This window comes from Pan troglodytes, chromosome 16 (genome assembly GCF_028858775.2).
Source record: "Pan troglodytes isolate AG18354 chromosome 16, NHGRI_mPanTro3-v2.0_pri, whole genome shotgun sequence".
NCBI classification, from domain to species: Eukaryota; Metazoa; Chordata; class Mammalia; order Primates; family Hominidae; genus Pan; species Pan troglodytes.
In genome coordinates, this window is record NC_072414.2 from 74,953,760 (window position 1) to 74,972,005 (window position 18,246).

At 47.1% G+C, this 18,246-nt stretch overlaps 1 protein-coding gene across 5 annotated transcripts in view; it reads right to left on the bottom strand.

Moving 5' to 3' along the window:
• Positions 1-11,400, bottom strand: part of ADAMTSL3 (ADAMTS like 3) — a 390,466-nt gene extending 379,066 nt beyond the window's left edge. For 4 of the 5 annotated variants that reach the window (XM_024349336.3, XM_024349334.3, XM_024349335.3 and 1 more), the window contains exons 1-2: positions 11,216-11,399; positions 9,665-9,766 (exon numbers count right to left, since the gene is read on the bottom strand). In XM_024349336.3, coding sequence (XP_024205104.2) covers positions 9,665-9,733 — 69 coding nt within the window. In that variant the 5' untranslated portion in view covers positions 9,734-9,766; positions 11,216-11,399. Of the gene's footprint in view, positions 1-9,664; positions 9,767-11,215 lie in introns of all 5 variants that reach the window. The other variant, XM_024349337.3, reaches the window with a different exon arrangement.
• Positions 11,401-18,246: the final 6,846 nt, after the last annotated feature.

The window sequence follows — 18,246 nt, forward strand, 5'->3', positions numbered from 1 at the left end:
ACAAAGTTTTGAGAGAAGGAACTTTTGTTACTCCTCCATTATACCATATGCCATTTAAGACAAGAGAACTTTCTGTTCCTGGAATGTGACCAAAAATTTAAAGACCTGGACTAGTCAAAACTGTAATAATGAAGGGAGGTCTTGCCTGAGTGGATACCAACACATTACAAAGGTACAATAACTTTAAAAGTATGCATCAGCACAAGAAAAGACTGAAAGATTAACTGACTACATATATTCTAAAATAAAGATTTAAATATTTAAAAAGAAATATAAGACTAGGTGATAATATAGATATCCATATATTTTCTCCCAACATGAAGTTACTTCTAAGCATGACAAAAGTAGAGAGTTAAAAAATTAAGAGACTCCTAGAGTAGACTACTTAAAATTTTTTAATGGCAGTATATCCAAAACATAAACAAAAATAAAATGTAAATGACAAAATGGGAAAATTATTTGCAACATAAGACAAAAATTTAATACTCTTTGTATATGAGGAGTACTTACAAATTAATAAGATTCTCATAGAAAAATGGGCATACATATGAAGATGAAAATTTATTTTTCTATTTCTTTTCTTTTTTTTTTTTTTTTCTTGAGACAGGGTCTTGCTCTGTCACCCAGGCTGGAGTGCAGTGGCACAATCAGAGCTCACTGCAGCCTCAACCTCCCAAATTCAAGTGATCCTCTTGCTTCAGCCTTTCAAGTGGCTGGCACCACAGGCACACACACCACCACGCCCAGATAATTTATCTTTATCTGTCGTAGGGATGGGGGTCTCCCTATATTGTGCAGACTGGTCTTGAACTCCTGGAGTCAAGCAACCCTTCCACCTCAGCCTCCTAAAGTGCTGGGAGTACAGGTGTGGCCATTGTGCCCAGTCCTGTTATTCCATTTCTAATGCCTTAAGGAGACAATACACAAAAAAGAAGTAATACAAATGGCCCAAAGTATTTTTAATAACCTCTTACTAATAAAATTTCCTTAATCTTATAGTGCCAACTATTGCAAGGTAAGCATAGACATCAATGGAATTTTCTAAAAGACAATCTGTAGTATATATTAAAGGTCTTAAAATTTCACAAACTTCTTGACCCAAAAATTATATGTCTTAACAAACATTTCTTTGAATACATTTCAACACTCAGTAGTGAAGAATTGGTTAATAAAGCATGACACATCCAAATGATGTAACAGCAGGAATACATTTAATATCATTATAGGAAAATATTTAATGACATGTAGAAAATATTCCTCATAATATTAAATTTTTTAAATAGTTATCAAAATGGAGTATAGTCACTGTTTAAAAGATACATATTTGTTAATATTCTAAGAAGAATATCAGAAATCTATACAACAAAATCCTAACAATTAGTATAATTAAAGGTGATGCTTATTTTCATCATTGTCCCTTCCTGTGTTTTCTACATTTTTATAATGAATATGTGCTGTTTTTAAATTTTAAAAAAAGGCAATTTCAAAAGAGAGTAAAGAGAATTTAGAGTCCTTTAATACTTTAAATATTCTTTTATTAGTAAAATAGTTACTCTTCTTTGTTTTTAAATTACTTTCAAAATAAAATACCGTTTATTTGTAAATGAAGGCTTGGACAATAAAAGCATTTCTGAGTATTTGACCACAATAATTTATAGCATACGTTGGCCGGAGCTGTTGAGTGCTGACAAATTCCAGAAAGTAATTCCATGAAATACTTGGAGAGGAAACTGCTTTATGCTTCCATGCTATTTATGGAAATTAGCATCTTTGTAAAAATAAACTGAAAGCAATCACAATCATAAACCTTGAAATGTGGTTTCCATAAGATGTTAGCTTTGGTGCTTTAAGATACATTAGTAATGCAATGGAGGAACACTGCCTAAGTTTTTTCTGTTATGAAACAATTACATGTAATTGGTTTTTTCCTCTTCTATCTTCAATCTCTCCCTTTCTCCTGGCTGCTTTCCTTTTAGAGTATGAATATACTGAATACACTCTGCTAAGGAAAACCTCTCTAATGATCCTGTTTCTCTCTCAAAGAGTAGTATATCCTTCCTTTATTCAGTGCCTCACCTTCCCCCGAAGGTGAGACTCCATGCAGTCCCCCAAACTACTCCTTCAAATGTAACCAACTATTTCCCAAGATCAGGGTGAATTTCCACCCTCACGTGTCCCTAACACTTGTTCGGAACCTGAAGGAATTTTGATTCCTCCCTCTCTCTCTCAAGCCCATGTAATCACTTACCAAGTTCCACTCCTTCAGGTTCATCCCCACGTTCATATCCTCTTGTCCACAGCTAACTCTCCACCCAGTTTGCTCTTGAAAACTGAGTTTAAGGTCTCATCATTGCCCGCCTAGAAGAGGTCTCCCAATTATGTTTTGCTGAAGTGTGTCCCCAGTGGTCCAATGGTGTCGCAACGGTGCCTCCACCACCTCCTGATCAGCAACCACAGAACTCCATGTTACTAACTGAGTAAACTCCTTTACATGCTCTTCAAGGTCGTCCCCAGGGTAGCCACAAACTGCCTGGGCTTAAGCGACCCTCCCACCTCAGCCTCCCAAGTAGCTGGGACTACAAGCACAGCTATCATAACCACCTAATTTTTTACATTTTTGGTAGGGATGAGGTCTTGCTATGTTTTCCAACCTGATCTCAAGCTTCTGGCCTCAACTAATCCTCCTGCCTTGGTCTCCCAAGGTGCTCGGATCACAGGCATGAGCCGCTGTGCCCAAACAAAGACTATCTTTGTTCATCATTATCTCATACTCCACGCTGCCATGTCCCTACTCTTCAAACACAGCATCAATGGAAACTGAGAGGAGGAAACATTTAAAAGACATTTCTGAGATGGGAAAAATGGGAGTTAGTGGCTGAATGGGTACAGGGCAGGTACAGGAATAAAGAAGGCATCTACAGTGATGCCAGGATCTGGCTCAAATGGCTGGGTGATGGAGAATCTAGGCACAGCGAGAGAGCGCGGTGAGAGGTAAGGACTTTGGTTTGAGAAGCATTTGTGCTTGACACCACCAAGGAACATTCTGGTGCATGGTAGCTCATGGATATATTGGTCTGCAGCTCATTGAAGAGGCAAACAGAAGCCCCTCTGAGGTGCTGAGCCTCTTCCACTTTGGAGGGAACCTTGAGTTAAAAAAAAAAAAAAAAGAAAAGAAAAAGAAAGAAACAAGAAAAGCCAAAACAGAGTTATGAAGATTGTGTTTACTTTTAATGTTTACATTTAACAGTTAATGTAAAATAATGGACAACTTTTTATCTTTTCGGTATATATAATGCTATTTGAAGAAAACCTCAAAAGTTTACATTTGAGAGACGACATCGTCATGAGACCTGGGTCTCCACCTGATAACCCCCAGGCAGGAGCCTCTGGAGAGATGGAGGCTGCCTGGGAGAGCATGTGGAGGGACAGACGGGAGGGCAAAGGCAGAGCTCTGGAATTGAGGAGCATTTTTTAAAAGCCAGAGAGGAGCCAAAGAAGGAGAGTGAGATGGAAAGGTCAGAGAGGTAGAAAGAGAAAAAGAAGTGCCGGGATCACAGGCAACACACAAGGAGAGAGCTCCCATTCATTCTCCCACCAGATTCTCACTGGATCTAGCCAATAACTCTGTATTGCAGATTTTCAGGGCAACTTGGCAATAAAGTGGTGTCTGCATCCAAGACGACCCAAGATCTTCCTGCTCAGACTCCATCACCAGTGTCAACACAGACTGGAATATTGATCCAAAATCACTTGGGGGACAAGGTCATGGGAAGTACATTTATGACATAAAACCCAGAGTGCTGGAAAAGCTCTACACAGAACTGAAACAGGGTGAAAGGAGGAAGGCCACAATGTGTATCAAGTGTGTAGCAAAGCACAGTACACTAAGAAAGGATTATTCTAAGGAAATACTCAAGTAAGCAAAGATGTGAGCATGAGATGTTCATTTCAGGTGTCTGATGGTAAACACGAGTGAACAAACCATCCAGGAAGCAACCCAAATATTCAATAAAGAAATAATGGGTTTAAATAACACATAATGCCACTTATGCCATTATGGTATAACCATAAGTACAATGGAACACAGCCATTAGAAATGAAAATGAAGAAAACGAGAAATACTCATAGAGATTGGGGGCGGCTGCAAGGAGAGAATGTCCGTCCACTCTACAGATGAACATCTGCTTAGACCGTGGGTCTGCTGATCTCTCCCTGGGTCTATCAGAACAAGGAAAGGAGAACTGAAGGGAGTTGGCAGGACAGAGAGAGGAGGCAGCATTGAAGCATTCCGTCTTCTCACTGTCTGGCACAGTAAGAAGCATGCATTTCCTATGGGTCAGGTAGACTACACCAAAGGGAGCTGGGTTTGAGCTCTCCAGCCAACACTCCATCCAATAAGGCTGCCTGCTAGGTGAGAAGACCCCGGCAGCAAGTGGCAAGCTGAAGCTGGACTACCTGCTGCAGGAAGTGTCCTATGGAGCCCTCCAAAGAACTCACATCTGCTACCCAGAGGGCAGAGGGTTGAGGGAGAGCTGGAGCGGCAGTGACAACTACCAGAGAGAGGTATCCAGTTGAGTAAAGAGCTGATAGCCCTTATCCCCTTCCCCTTTCCTTGTTTCCTACCCTTGGAAAGCTAGATCCAGAAGAAATAAAAGGAAGAAGTATCTCAGAACCAGTGCCCACCACACCCTTACCATTCCATGGTAGAGGGAAAAGAGCCCTGTGCAACTTCAGGTACCTGAAGCCATGTGGCAAGCCCAGACTAGAGGAAAGGGAGATGAGATTTAAATCAAGTTGAGAATCAAAACTTTAAATGAACTGAACTTTTAATAACCAAAATTGGATCTTCCTGAGATTCCATTAGAGGATGGGAAAAGGCGATTTCACAAGGCATGGCTGGACCAGTGATTGGCTCCATATTTATACCTTACTGAAATGAGACTTCTCAATAAATCTGTGTCTTTCAGAGGCCCCAACTCTCCCAGATCACCCAGCATGGGGCAACACTCAGACACAAGGTTATGACTTGTCGACGGGCCAAACCCAACCAAATCTAGGCTGACCTAAAAGGAATTATGTGCCATGTCAGAGTCAGGGCTACTTTGAGCTGATTTACCCACAGAGAAAGTTCCCTGAACCCTGACCCAGGACTACCTTCCTTAGGATCCCATCCTCACTGCCCATGATTGACATGATCAAGGGTGATAGCAATAGCAGGGGTAATTGGGGGAACTTGGATGGTGAAATTGCTATGGAGTGTGAGATTGCTGTAGAAGGTGAATAAGAGGCCTGGACTAAGCCACCAATACTCAAATGGCACTTCTTTTGTCCTCATGTCAATTATGTGACTTTGCCAGCCTCTCTCAGCCCCTATGATTGCACCTGGGTTACCGGAGGTGGAGAAAGGATGCCTGTGTTGGTGGCAGCAAAGAGGTCAAGATTCAAAGCCCACCCTTGACATCCTGTATTAGTTTCCTCTTGGTGCTGTAACAAATTACCACAAATTTAGGTCTTAAAACAACACAAGTTTATTCTTTTACAGTTCTAAAGGTCAGAAATCTGAAATGCGTTTTTACAGGACTAAAATCAAGGTGTCACTACAGCCAGTTACATCTGAAGACTTGAGCAGAAAATCCATTTCTTATCTCTTCCAACTTCTAGAGGTTGCTGGCATGCGTTAGCTCCTGGCTACATTCTCCCAGTCTCTGGCTTCCATGGTAGCATCTTCTACTTCCTCTGCCTCTGACTCTCCTGTGGCTCTCTTATAAGGACTGTTGTGATTGCATAATCCAGGATAGTCTACCCAATTCAATATTCTTAATCACATCTGCCAAGTCCTTTTTGCCATATAAGGGAATATTTATGAGTTCCAGGGATTAGGACATGGACATATCTGGGGGTCATTAGGCAACCTAACACATATCCCAAGGACATCCACACTGTCAGCCTGGGAGCTCCACCAAATATTATGATGAAGGCAACAGGAGCTCAAAGGGCATCTACCCAAGGCCACCTGGCCTTCCATTCCCACCCTACCTCAAAGCCCTCTGTAAGATCAGCCTTCTACACTAGCCTCCAGCCTCAGGATCAGAAAAAAAAAAGTTAAATAATTCTGTCCTATACTTATGCACCAACAAGACCCAGGGGACAGGATCGGAGCCAACCCAGATATTGCTTATTTTACAAGCTGTGTTTTGAAATTTTCAAAATCTTCCCTGCAGAGGAGGTCACCACAGACTTATAAGACCTCCCAGGACTTCTTCATCCAAATGTCTCCTGCCTTTCAAAACTGTGGCCTCGAGGGATCTGTTCCAGTAGATATCTATGAACTTGGCAGTGGAGACGGTCAAAGATCAAGTCATTCTTCTGAAAAGGCTATTCCATCCAGAGTCACAGGAAATGGGAGAGGACAGAATTTGCCAGAGAATCTAAACAGTACAGCACCTCCCGAGGGGCAAACACGGTGGAGGGCCATTCAGATATACACGAAGCCATCTTGACATGGTTGTTTAAAGAGATAATCGCAAGCCACATGACCAATGTTAAAACAGTTTCTAAAGGCACTTGGCCAGAGAGCTAGGAAGCCATCCTATGACAATTAAATTAGTGAACAGATAAAGCTGTTTATTCTTCTCATGGGCAAGAGAAAAAAAAGGGGGGGCAAGTTGTAATTCAGGGCACAGTCAACACAGGACTCATCTTCAAGGTGTTCAGGATAAAGTTTGGAAAGCTCTCAAATACTCCAGGCTAGATAAAGTTTGGAAAGCTCTCAAATACTCCAGGCTGGATAAAGTTGGAAAAGCTTTCAAATACTCCAGGCTGGAAGAGAGAGTAGGAACAGCAGCTGCTGTCTTCTCTGGGAAAATCAGATCCCTAAGGAGAAGCCTGGAGCAACAGGAAGCTTCCAGGGCCTGTGAGACAGGAAGAGGGGAGGCCGCTCCAGCTGCCTGGATGAGGGGAACAGTGAGCTCCTCGAGGAATGGTCAAGAACGAGTTACAAAAACAAGGAACTGCCAGCCTCATACCTTGTTCTACAATCTATCACAATTATTTGTGGGCAGTGAATATAAGAGTTTACATTTTAGCTGATTCAATAAAGAAAATATATTTGTGGACGGGCGCAGTGGCTCACATCTGTAATCCCAGCACTTTAGGAGGCCGAGGTGGGCGGATCACTTGAGGTCAGGAGTTCGAGACCAGCCTGGCCAACATGGCAAAACCTCATCTCTACTGATAATACAAAAATTAGCTGGATGTGGTAGTGTGCGCCTGTAGTCCCAGCTACTCAGAGGCTGAGACACAAGAATTGCTTGAACCCAGGAAGCAGAGGTTGCAGTGAGCTGAGATCATGCCACTGCATTCTAGCCTGAGCAACAGTGTGAAACCATGTCTCAAAAGAAAAGAAAAGAAAGGAAACTCTATTTGTTATTAATTAGTTGGCACATCCCTTGCTCCTCACAGCTCAGCCTCACGCATCTAGTAGTTTTCTAACAACCACCTGGTGGCAGCACATACGAAGCACGGGTAGACGCCAGGGAACACCTTAAGCCCCACCCAAACACCAAAATCACAAGATACTTCAGAAAGGGCGGCTTTGAGTCAAACCCAGGCTGACCCTACGAAAAAAACAGAGCATCCAACCCACGGACAGGGACACAGGGCTGACCTACCACCCTTCATTAGAACCTTTTCTCAGGGCCTCTGGTGAGACAGACCTAGCCACGCCCACCCACACTCCCTGACGATCAGGCCCTCCACAGCTGATACCTCTTGAGTGCCCCCTACAGGCTCTACACCAGAAAATACAGGCACTGCGCTTGCTTCAAGCTTCTAATGCTGACAAGCAGCAGCAACAGCAGAATGCTGACATTTATTGTACACTTACTACGTGCCAGACACTGTTTGGTTTGGTTTTTCACTTTTTTCCACTTCACAATGGATTAACTCTTCCAAACAATTCTGAGGTCTATACTAATATTATCTCCTCTGTATAGATGTGAAAACAGATGCGATGCAGAGACGTTTGCGTGACACAGTAATGAAGTGGTAGAGCTGGGATCCGAACAGTGAGTGGCGTGAATGATGAAGACTGCTGGTCTGAAATCTCCTTTTATGACCTTCTATGCACACTGCCTGGATACATGGAAACAGCACTGCCACAGGCACACAGATATGGAAAAATCCAAAAGAGGTCAGTGAGTGATTCAAGCTGGGCAAACACTGCCCTTGGCCAAAGGTCAACAGACTGCCTCAAAGCATATTTAAATTTTATAAGGTGAAAGAAGGCAAAATGAAACACTGTGCCTTGAAGCCTCAGCCCCATTTGACCAGGAACAAATCTCTGAAGCTCTCAAAGCCTGTTTCAGATCCGCTGATGAGACAGAAACGTAAGTCTCCACCCTTTTACCTCAACAGTCATCTCGCTGGCCAGAGAACTCTAACATCATCCTGAAAAGACTTAACTTTTGTTCTAACAAAAGAGCTCTATTAATATGATTACGGGATAGCATCGATAAAATGGGATAATGGGGAGAAGATGTACCTTGCTGACCACTTCTTTGTGCATCACAGAATTCACAGGGCATTGGAGCCAAAAGAGGCTTTAGAGGCACTAAGTCCAAGAAAGTGAAACAAGAGGCAGAGGAGTCTGATTAATTTATCCCAGGGTATATATCTTCATTCATGGATGCATGTTTATTTAACAGACATTTAAGCCCTTAAGTGACAAGTCCCTTCCTAGACCCTGAGGGTACACAGGCCACCAAGCCATGTATTTGAGAAGCTATGTCTGCAGGGAGGGATTGCCTTGTTCTAATTCATAAGACACTGTATGGAGCTAGCAGCAGCCCTTGGGACACAATACTAAGATGTGCCCTGCCTTTAGATCTGGGGCTGCAAACACATTTATCTGCCTTTCAATACTTTAAAAACTGGGAAATTTTGTAAGAAATCTAGATGATCCAGCTATCTTGAAAAATAAGATCTGGCAATCCTGGGCTTATGTCTCCACTTAGCAACGATCAGATGGAATTGAGTAGAGGCTGCTCTTAATAGATGGAGCATGCGTTCTGCACTTTGCCACTGTCTCCATTACTCACTACTGTCTCTTAGGCAATGCTAGCCTCATTCCTTTGTTTGAGTCTGTCCTATAGGCAAATAAAGATGCAATTCATGAGCCGGGTCCTCTCAAGTTGGTTGGAAAAGACAGCAGAAGTCTAAAGAGAGGACTGTGGGATAAAACAGTGGGATACGTGATGACAGATGTAAACTCAGAATATTTATTTAGCAGCTTAGCTAGGGCCAGAACCTGGCTCTGCCCATTAATTGTTTCCTGGTCTCCAGCAACCCAGCCTCTACTGGGCACATGCAAACAGCCATTCTAGTCTGAAATGACAAGGTCCATCACAGCCCCAGGTCATCACCGGTGTATGGTATCCACAGTGCTCTTAAAGCCCTACTCAGGATTCAGAGAGGACCCAAGGGATCTGGATAATCCTTACAGCTAAGCCAACCAGAAATACCATTGGCTGGAGATAGGAAAGAAAGTTTGGTTCTCTGGTGTAGGATTAACACTAATCATGCCACATCTTAGGTGGTCTACAATAATGCCTCTGAGTAAACAGAGGGATGTCCACCATTTCCCTTCCCCTCCCTATGACCTTACCTGCAGGAGGGTAGAGTGCATGAAGACCATCCCTATCAGCACCCACCAGGGGCTCGTCCAGGAAGCCATGGGGTCTGGTCTCCTCCGGGTCTCAGTTGTAGCCTACAAACGAGGAAAGAGTTCATTACCAACCAGCTCTGGCCCCCATGGCAGTAAACCATGACTTAAGAGACCCATTAGATGGAGGGACCCTGAATCCCAGATACTATTTTGGAAAGGTTTGTGTTGGCCCAGGTTGCAGCTGCCTACTGCAGGGTGCGGGCTAACTGGGCTCCCTTTAGAAGGTCCACATCAAAGTCAGGCGAGGGCTGGCCTGTCTCCAGTGGGCAACTCATACCTCCAGCTCTTCAGAAGCTGAGATATCCCTGCCCAAGCCTATCTGTCAGCAGCAGGGTGTCGCTATTGGCATTTGACTCAGGAAGCCAGCACAGAGCCAAGGTTTAGGCCAGCTTCTGCTGCTCGCGGCAAAAATGAGTCTAAGACAACAAAGCCACCCAGAGAGGGAAAGGACCTGCCTAAGGTCACACAGCAAGATAGTCACATTTTAGGGCTGAAACGCAGATCTTCTGATAGTTCAAGGCTTTCCTCGCTAGATGACACCGTGCGCCCTCGAGGTCCGGGACCCACACCCAGAGAGACGCCTGAGAGCTAAGTTCAGGGAGGTTTGGAGGACACAGCCCCTGAGCCAGCCTAACACAATCTCCTAAAAGTAGGTGAGGGCCAGCCAGCAGAGGTCAGCTGAAACCAGGAGGGAAGCGGGGACTTTTCCCCTTACTTTTCCTGTCAATTTACAGGGAAATCAGTATGAGTCCAGACTGGAAAAGCCGAGGTCACACTCGACTCCCGCTTCGCCTCGCGGGCGCCTTGGCGGAGCTGGTGTCCGGGGGCGTGTCGGTGGCTTCTCTCCATCTGGAGAAGGCATTAAGGGCCTGGTCTAATGTGATCCGCAAATGTGCTGCTGTTTCCGACCTGAGGCGGCGACTCCTGGCTGAAGGGAGGCGGCCAGTGCGGGGCCCTGGGACTCTGCGCCACCCTCGCCTGCTCGCACCAGCCTTCCGAGTGCACACTCCTCCGACTACCCGCTGCCTCGAAGTCGCTCCTCCAGTGCCTCCGCCGCGTCCCGGTCACTCCCACGCCCACTTTCCACGATCGCGCGTCGCCTCAACCCCCGGCGTTCTGGGCGCTCGCTACCCAGTGGTCAACCGGCCGGACCTTCGGACCCGCGAGGTTTCTGCTTAGTAACTCCCAACCCTGAAAAACTCCAACCCTGTGGAGTTCCCCCATAATCAAGAACGCCCCTCAGCCCGCGAACTGCCCCCGAAAGACTCCCTGAACCTTCCGGGACGGCACGGAGCGCGCCCGACCCGAGGTGCCCAGCAGTGAGGAGCACCCCAGTCCTGAGGCCCCCTGGGGCCCGCGTGGCACGCCCCGACTCTGCTTGGAGACCCCCAACTTGCTTAGAGAGGCCACTGCTCCAAGTCTTACTCCCCCTGGGGAGCGCCTTCCCCCGACCCCTGAGGGGCCGCCCTGCGCCGAGCTCGGTGCACCCACCTTGCGCCGCAGAAGTATCTGGGACGTGCAGCCCCGGGGCCGCGCGGGCTCGGCGCGCGCTGGGGAGAAGTTGGCAGAAGCCGCCCGTCAACACCTCGTGCGGAATCCGGCACCAGGACCTTCCCCGACGCCGGCCTCCAGCCCGCGGCGCCGCAGTCGCCGCCGCCGCCGCGAAGTTAAATGGGGCTGGGACGGGGGCTGCCCCGCCTCTCCCGCCCCCTCCGGGCGCGCAGAGCGCTGCGCTGGCCCCGGCCCAGAGGCGGAGGGCGCGCGCCGCCACCTGCACCGCCCGGCAAGTGCACGGCGCGCCCAGGCGCCCGTCAGCCTGCGCGCCGGCACCGCGCCCTCGGCTTGAGCTGGAGGCGCCGGGGGCGCGAAGAGACCCCGTGTGGGGCCGGGCTGGGGCCGGGCTCGGGCCGCTCGGAGCGCGCGGGGCCGCGGCGACGGCGAGACTCGGCTGGAACGCTCCTCCGCCCGCTTCCTGGAAGCCACTCCTCGCCCTGGGCCGGCCGCCAGGCGTTGTGCCAAGAGCCGGGATTGCCGACGCCGCCACCGCCGCCGCCGGCAGGCGCGCTGGGGAAAGGCGGCCGCTGCGCCGCAAGCCAGCCTGGCCGCCCCGCCTCAGCCGGAGCCGGAGCAGGGATGCCGTCGCTCCCCCGAAGCCCACCCCCGGCCCCACCTCCCATAGCCTCCACCCACCCCGCCCAGACCCGGGCGCCAGCTCTGCAAAGTCAGGCCCAGCAGCCACACAGAGGTTTGCCCGGAACCGCTGGCTCGTGCCTAAGAGCCATAGGCACTCCTGGCCAGGCAGGACCATAGTGGAGACCAGTGGCCCTCTCCTGGCCTGCGCCTCCTCCGCGCAGCATAGAGGCCACACAGGGGACTGTGGAGCGCTCACTGCCCAGAGGCCTGGGTCCTTTGGCAGCCAGGGACCACGAGGATCTTGCAGGAGCTCCTCTTAACTGGGTACCTGGCGCCCCCTTGTCTGAGCCGGGCTTGGGGAACTGAGAGCTCCACAGGTGCCAGAATCATGCCGTGTCCAGGCCTGGGATTTGGGGTTGGGGGGAAGAGTGTCGCGGACAAGAGACTGGGGTGAGTTGCCTGTGTACTTCTGGAGGTGAAGAGAAGTAAAAGGAAATGTTTGTCCCTGTCCTTGTCCTAGTCCCAGCAGGATAAGCCAAGGGCCAGGAGATTGATCTTAAAGGCTGCATTATGCCCCCACCTAAGTCCTACCACAGTCGCCATTTCCTTGGGTGTCTGTCGAGTACCCAGCTCTTTGTGTCTATCTGATCTTCACAGCGGCAGTAGTTCAAGCATTATCCCATTTCACCTAGGATAAATCTGAGGCTGGGAGGATAACTTGCCTACCATGAGTGGAGAAGCCAGGACTGGAACCCCTATCTGCCTCTCTCTAGAGCTTGGACTGTTCACCCCTAAAGTTGTTCTCCTGCCTTCTCTGTGGTTGCTGCGTTCCAGTTACTGCTAGAGCTTTGCCAAGAGCAGTTGGCCCTGGCTGCTTTCCTCACTCATTCTTCCCTTACTTACTCTGGTGACTTCCTCTGGCCAAGAAGAGGATCTTCAAGGCTGTCTCTCCACTCTATGTAAAATGATTGGACTTGTGGCAAGTGAGCAGAGGACAGGTCAGTGTGGAGACAGGAGAGGTAAGAGTAGCCAGTGAAGGGTAGGGAGGGCTGGGCTAAACTAGAGCTAACTCATCTATGGACAATCGATCCTTTTTATTTACTGTAGTTGTGGTCTATAAAGTCACAGAACAACGAATTTGTGAATATGGAGCCATTGTTCCTAGGGGAAATATAGAGTTGGGTTCCTGCAAGCTCACAATATTTTTGTCAATCAATCAACACATTGCCTTATTTTATGCATGTTTCTGTTTAAAGACTCCTTACTTAACATCTATTATTGATTCCTGAACACTGAGCTCACAGCCTACAGTGCTGTAACTCACGCCTGAATGAAGCTTATCTAACTTACGTATTTTCTCTGCAACGCACATCCCAGCCCTCTTCCACTTAGGAACGCTAGACTTCACTTCAGCACTGTGCCTGGGGGGTGCTTTAAGCAGCAAAATCATCAAAAAAAAAGACAAAAAAAAATGTGAAAACATGGCAATGAAGAGAACTTTTGGGCCACTCATTTACAGTGTGAAAGCTGAAACAGGAAGACAGAGGGTTGACTGGTTGGACCTTAGCTTCCAACATGTGTCTCAAGAGACTCAAAACGTTCAGCACTGGTTCAATGACTTTGAAAGTGCTGCAGCTATTGATTATGAGGTGTTAAAATAAAAACTTTAGACAAATTTAACAGAGGTTAATTGAGCAAAGAACAATTTGAAAATAGGGCAGCCCCCCTCAGCCCCAAAACAAAATAGATTCAGAGCAACTCTGGGGCTTCCACATGGTCAGATAATATTTATGGACAGAAAACGGAATATGATGAACAGAAAACGGAAATGAGGTACAGAAACAGCTGGATTGGTTACAGCTCAGCATTTGCCTTATTTAAACATGGTTTAAACAGTTGACCGCCTGTGATTGGCCAAAACTCTGTGACTGCTTCAAGAGTAGGTTACAGTCTGTTTACACATCATTAGGTTACAGTTCACTATGTACAGAGAGACCTTTAGGCCGAACTTAAAATATGTAAGAAGGCAACTTTAGGCTAAACTTAATTTAACGGAGGTGACAAATAAATTTTACCCAGTAGCTGAATTCACAATAAGGAATCTGCAAATAATGAGAATTGATTTTTCGTGCTTCTCATATCAGAGTATCAGTAAAGGAATAGCCACATTAACATTTCAAAACACTTAGGATGTGGCAGGCACTGTTCCAGATACTTTGCTTATACTGAGTCATCCCATCATCACAACAGCCTATGGGGTAGATATTATTTTTATTCCCATTTTGCAAATGAGGAAACTGAAGTGGAAAGGTTTAAATACCTCATGTTCTTAGCAACTAGACGATACCACTCCTCATCGTTCATATTCTAAAACTAGCCCCACCATATCATGGAGTCAAATGCAAAAAAGTCACATGAATATGCAAGATGAAATGGAGAATTCAAAGAAATATTATGCTTGTGCAGTGGCGGCTGCATTAAGCAGAGCTCCCAGTGTCTGCAACTCAAGAAGGCACTGAGAATGCCTCTGGAGTTGGGGGACTTTGCTGGGAACATTTGAGATGCACTGCTCTGCTTTAAGGTATTAATGGCTCAGCAGGACTTCCTGTCTCATCTCCCTTGGGCAATCTGACTCCTGAGCCAGCCTCCAAGGAGTGCCCCACACCAAGTACTAAGACCAGGACTGAGCCTTTCTCTCCCACAGGTTCCATCTAGCAGGAGGCCAGCCCCCTCAAAGAGCAGGTGTTCCAGTAGCGAAAAATAGTAGAGAAAACATCACCAATACCTTTATAGAACTTTTGCCTTCCAGTTAACCCTAGCAGGTCAAGCAAACCTGTGTGAGTGGCCAAGGTACTGTAAGTTAGGACAACAAAGAGCTGCAGAGGACAGCCTCCACTGGGGGTGCTGGCTGGACTTCACAGATGTTATGCACAGAATCATGGCCTCACCACCCCTCAGTCACCTCTTCCCTCACCCCTTCCCTCAGTCACTCACCCACACTTCCCTCCCATCCTTACTTCCTCACCTGAGGCTTGGCCCAAATGTTTAAATAAGACATTGCCAAAGGCATGGTGTGGTGGGAGATCAGGAATTGGGAAGAACAGGAATGAATAAACCCCAAAGCAGCTAATCTGGCTGATTTGGCTGTTGAGTGTAGCCACCTACCGAATCACTATCTGGGGAGGTTCAGGCCCCTCCCTGCCTACTTCCTGGACTTCCTCCCTGTGAGAACACCCACCACCTGGGGACAATGGCAATGCATTTAGACTCTGAAGGGTCGAGGAAACTGAGTTCCATTTCCTCCCTAAGATCCAACTTCTTGGCTTCCTGGCTTTCACTACCTGTCTCAGGACCTGCTTCTTCCTAGATGAATTTCAGAGATTCCTGCCCGCGCTCCCAGCTTTGCCTGCTCCCAGCTTTGCCTGTTGACCTCGACCCAACAAGCACACAGTACAACATTCACGTGAGAGATACACATTGAAGACCAGGAAAAGAACTACTGATGATGGTGGTGTTGGGGTGTGTTTAGGTTTTGCCCTTAGAGACAAGGAATATCAATTCAGGCATCAGCCTTAATTTGTTCTTGAAACAGAAATGCTCTTTCTGGTTACAGAGTTGTGAAGTGGGCTTGGGAAGCACACTCAAGAAGGCTGTGTTGGAGGCTTGGAGAAAAAGAGTACTTGGAGGCAAGTACTCGAATAGAAGGTACCATTGACTGCAGCAGACACCAAAGATACACTCTCAGCCAAGGCCACTAAGAGATAACACATCTGGGGCCAGGTGCAGTGGCTCATGTCTGTAATCCCAACACTTTGGGAGGCTGAGGCGGGCAGATCATTTGAAGTCAGGAGTTCGAACCCAGCCTGGCCAACATGGTGAAACCCCATCTTTGCTAAAAAATACAAAAATTAGCCAGACATGGTGGCGTGCACATGTAGTCCCAGCTACTCGGGTGGCTGAAGCAGGAGAATCACTTGAACTGGGAGGCAGAGGTTGCAGTGAGCTGAGATCACACCACTGCACTGCAGCCTGGGCAACAGAACGAGACTCTATCTCAAAAAAAAAAAACATCTGGATGTTAGGTGAACATAGTGCCTTAGGGGCACAAAATTAGCTAGCGAGTGTTCTTCAGGAAAAACCTATGAAGGAGTGAGGGAAGCAGGATAGGTAAGGGGCAAGACTAGAGCAAGCTGTGACTGAGGTCAAGCCTAACCTTCATGTGATCCTCGGGGATCCTGGAACAGAAACCACACCATAGATTTGCCGTGACTTGAAGCACCAGGACCAACTGCTGACCCGGGTGCCAGTAAGTCACTGCCTCCGCTGGAGCTGGGTGGTGGTATATGGTGGTATAACCTCCAAGGTGGCTCCCTGTGGCCAAGGACAATGCTCCAGGAATGTATCAGCTGTAAGCCTTTAGCTGCTGCACCAAATATATGCTGGGGATAGGTGTGCCTGCTGGTAAAGAAATCGGACAGGGCATCCTCTCCAACGGCATCTACCATGCCTGGTTTTCAGGACGTATCCCTAGTCCCACACAGGAAATATGCTCAGCTAGCACTGATGGTTTTCTGACCAGAGTGGGTCCTTCTTTTGAATAGAAATTTGCTTTATAAAATTTGTTCAAGTCTTTATCCAGTTGCTCATAAGCAAGAACAGCCCTTGGGAGGCAAGTGTAGTGACAGGAAGTGTTTCTGCTGAGTGAGGGGCTCTGTGTGCTTTGGCAGAGCCTCACTTTTGGGTTTTCCCCTCAGCCTGCACTTAGATCCCCAGGACTTCAGGAGTCTTAGAGGTGCCAGGTCTGCGATTTCAAGTCAGGATCTTAGGAATTAGTACTGCTGCAGCACTGGAGGTCTGAGCCTATCAGAATCTCTGTCAGGAGGGCGAAGGTGGTGTTGGATGATCTCTTTCTAGAAAGTCCCCAGTCTTTAGGGTGGGGCAGGGGGAGCTAGAGTCCCCTAAAGTTCTGTGAAGGATAGCGTTGGGAATTGTTGAGCCTTCCCAGGACCAGCAAACTCTCCAGACCCCAAATTCCGAGGACAATTCCCCTCTGGCCTTCAGGGCTAGGAAGGTGCTGATAAGCATGCGTGTGTACACCTGCCCATCTCTAGGTAGATTCCACTGTGGAACATGAGCAGAGCACAAATACTCTGGGGAGAATAGGTTGGCTAGTGCCTTGGGACTCATCTCACTCTGCCCTTCACAAGACCCTTATCTTCCCCTTAGAGGTGCAAGGCAAGTGTAGAGAGTACTGGAACTATAGTCGGGAAATCCAGTTCCAGTGTGGGCGTGGCCACAGATTGAGAGCTTCTAGGCAGGCCATTTTGCTTCTCTGAGCATCAACTTTCTCCTTTATATTGTGAAACTGTAAAAATTAGAAAGTTTCGGCCAGGCACGCGGTGGCTCACACCTATAATTCCAGCACTTTGGGAGGCCGAGGTGGGCAGATCATGAGGTCAGGAGTTCGAGACCAGCCCGACCAACATGGTAAAACCCCATCTCTACTAAAAATACAAAAATTAGCCTGGTGTGGTGGCACATGCCTGTAAACCCAGCTACTCAGGAGGCTGAGGCAGGAGAATGAATCGCTTGAACCCGGGAAGTGGAGATTGCAGTGAGCCAAGATCGTGCCACTGCACTCCAGCCTGGGCGAGAGAGAGACTCCATCCCAAAGAAAAAAAAAAAAAGTTCCTTCTGGTGTAATTTGTGAGGTTGTTTTTATACTTTGCTTGTGTATTACAGCAATACCTTGCAAACCTAGAACTCAACCCTGGGGGCCTCTCCTAGTTTCACTACAACCAGATTAGTAATAGAAAACACCTCTCAGCATCCAACCAACATCACAGATTTGAGTATATTGTATATTAGCAGACACTTAGGTCTCACTGAAGACTACTGATTCTTACTTTGCACACAGTTTTAACAAGTTTGTTCATCTGATTTTCAAGAGTAAATCAGAAGCTATAAATTAGAAAGGGACAGAATGCCTGCTAAGAGGCATACTGACAGGATAAAGGTGCTACAGAAAAACATAAAAGGCACCCAAAAAGTCAAAAATCACCATTGTTTGGTGCAGCTTAGTTCACCTCAGAGGAGCCTGAGGAGAAGGCACAGTACTGTGTTCATGCTCACGAAACCGGGTTATGAACCCATTTGTCCATTAGATTCTGTTTATGAATGTGTGAAAGTACGTGTTACATTTTAGAAAAATATTCACATGTAAAAGACTTAAATTGAAGAAAAGGAAAACAAAAGCCAAGCTATACATATTCCTGTAAATATTCACCTTGGTTTACCCAAAAACTCACATCTAGAGCATCATTTCTGACAACTCTAGATCACCAGGATTTTATTCCAGAATTAATTTGAGCAAAAGAGCAGAGTGTAAA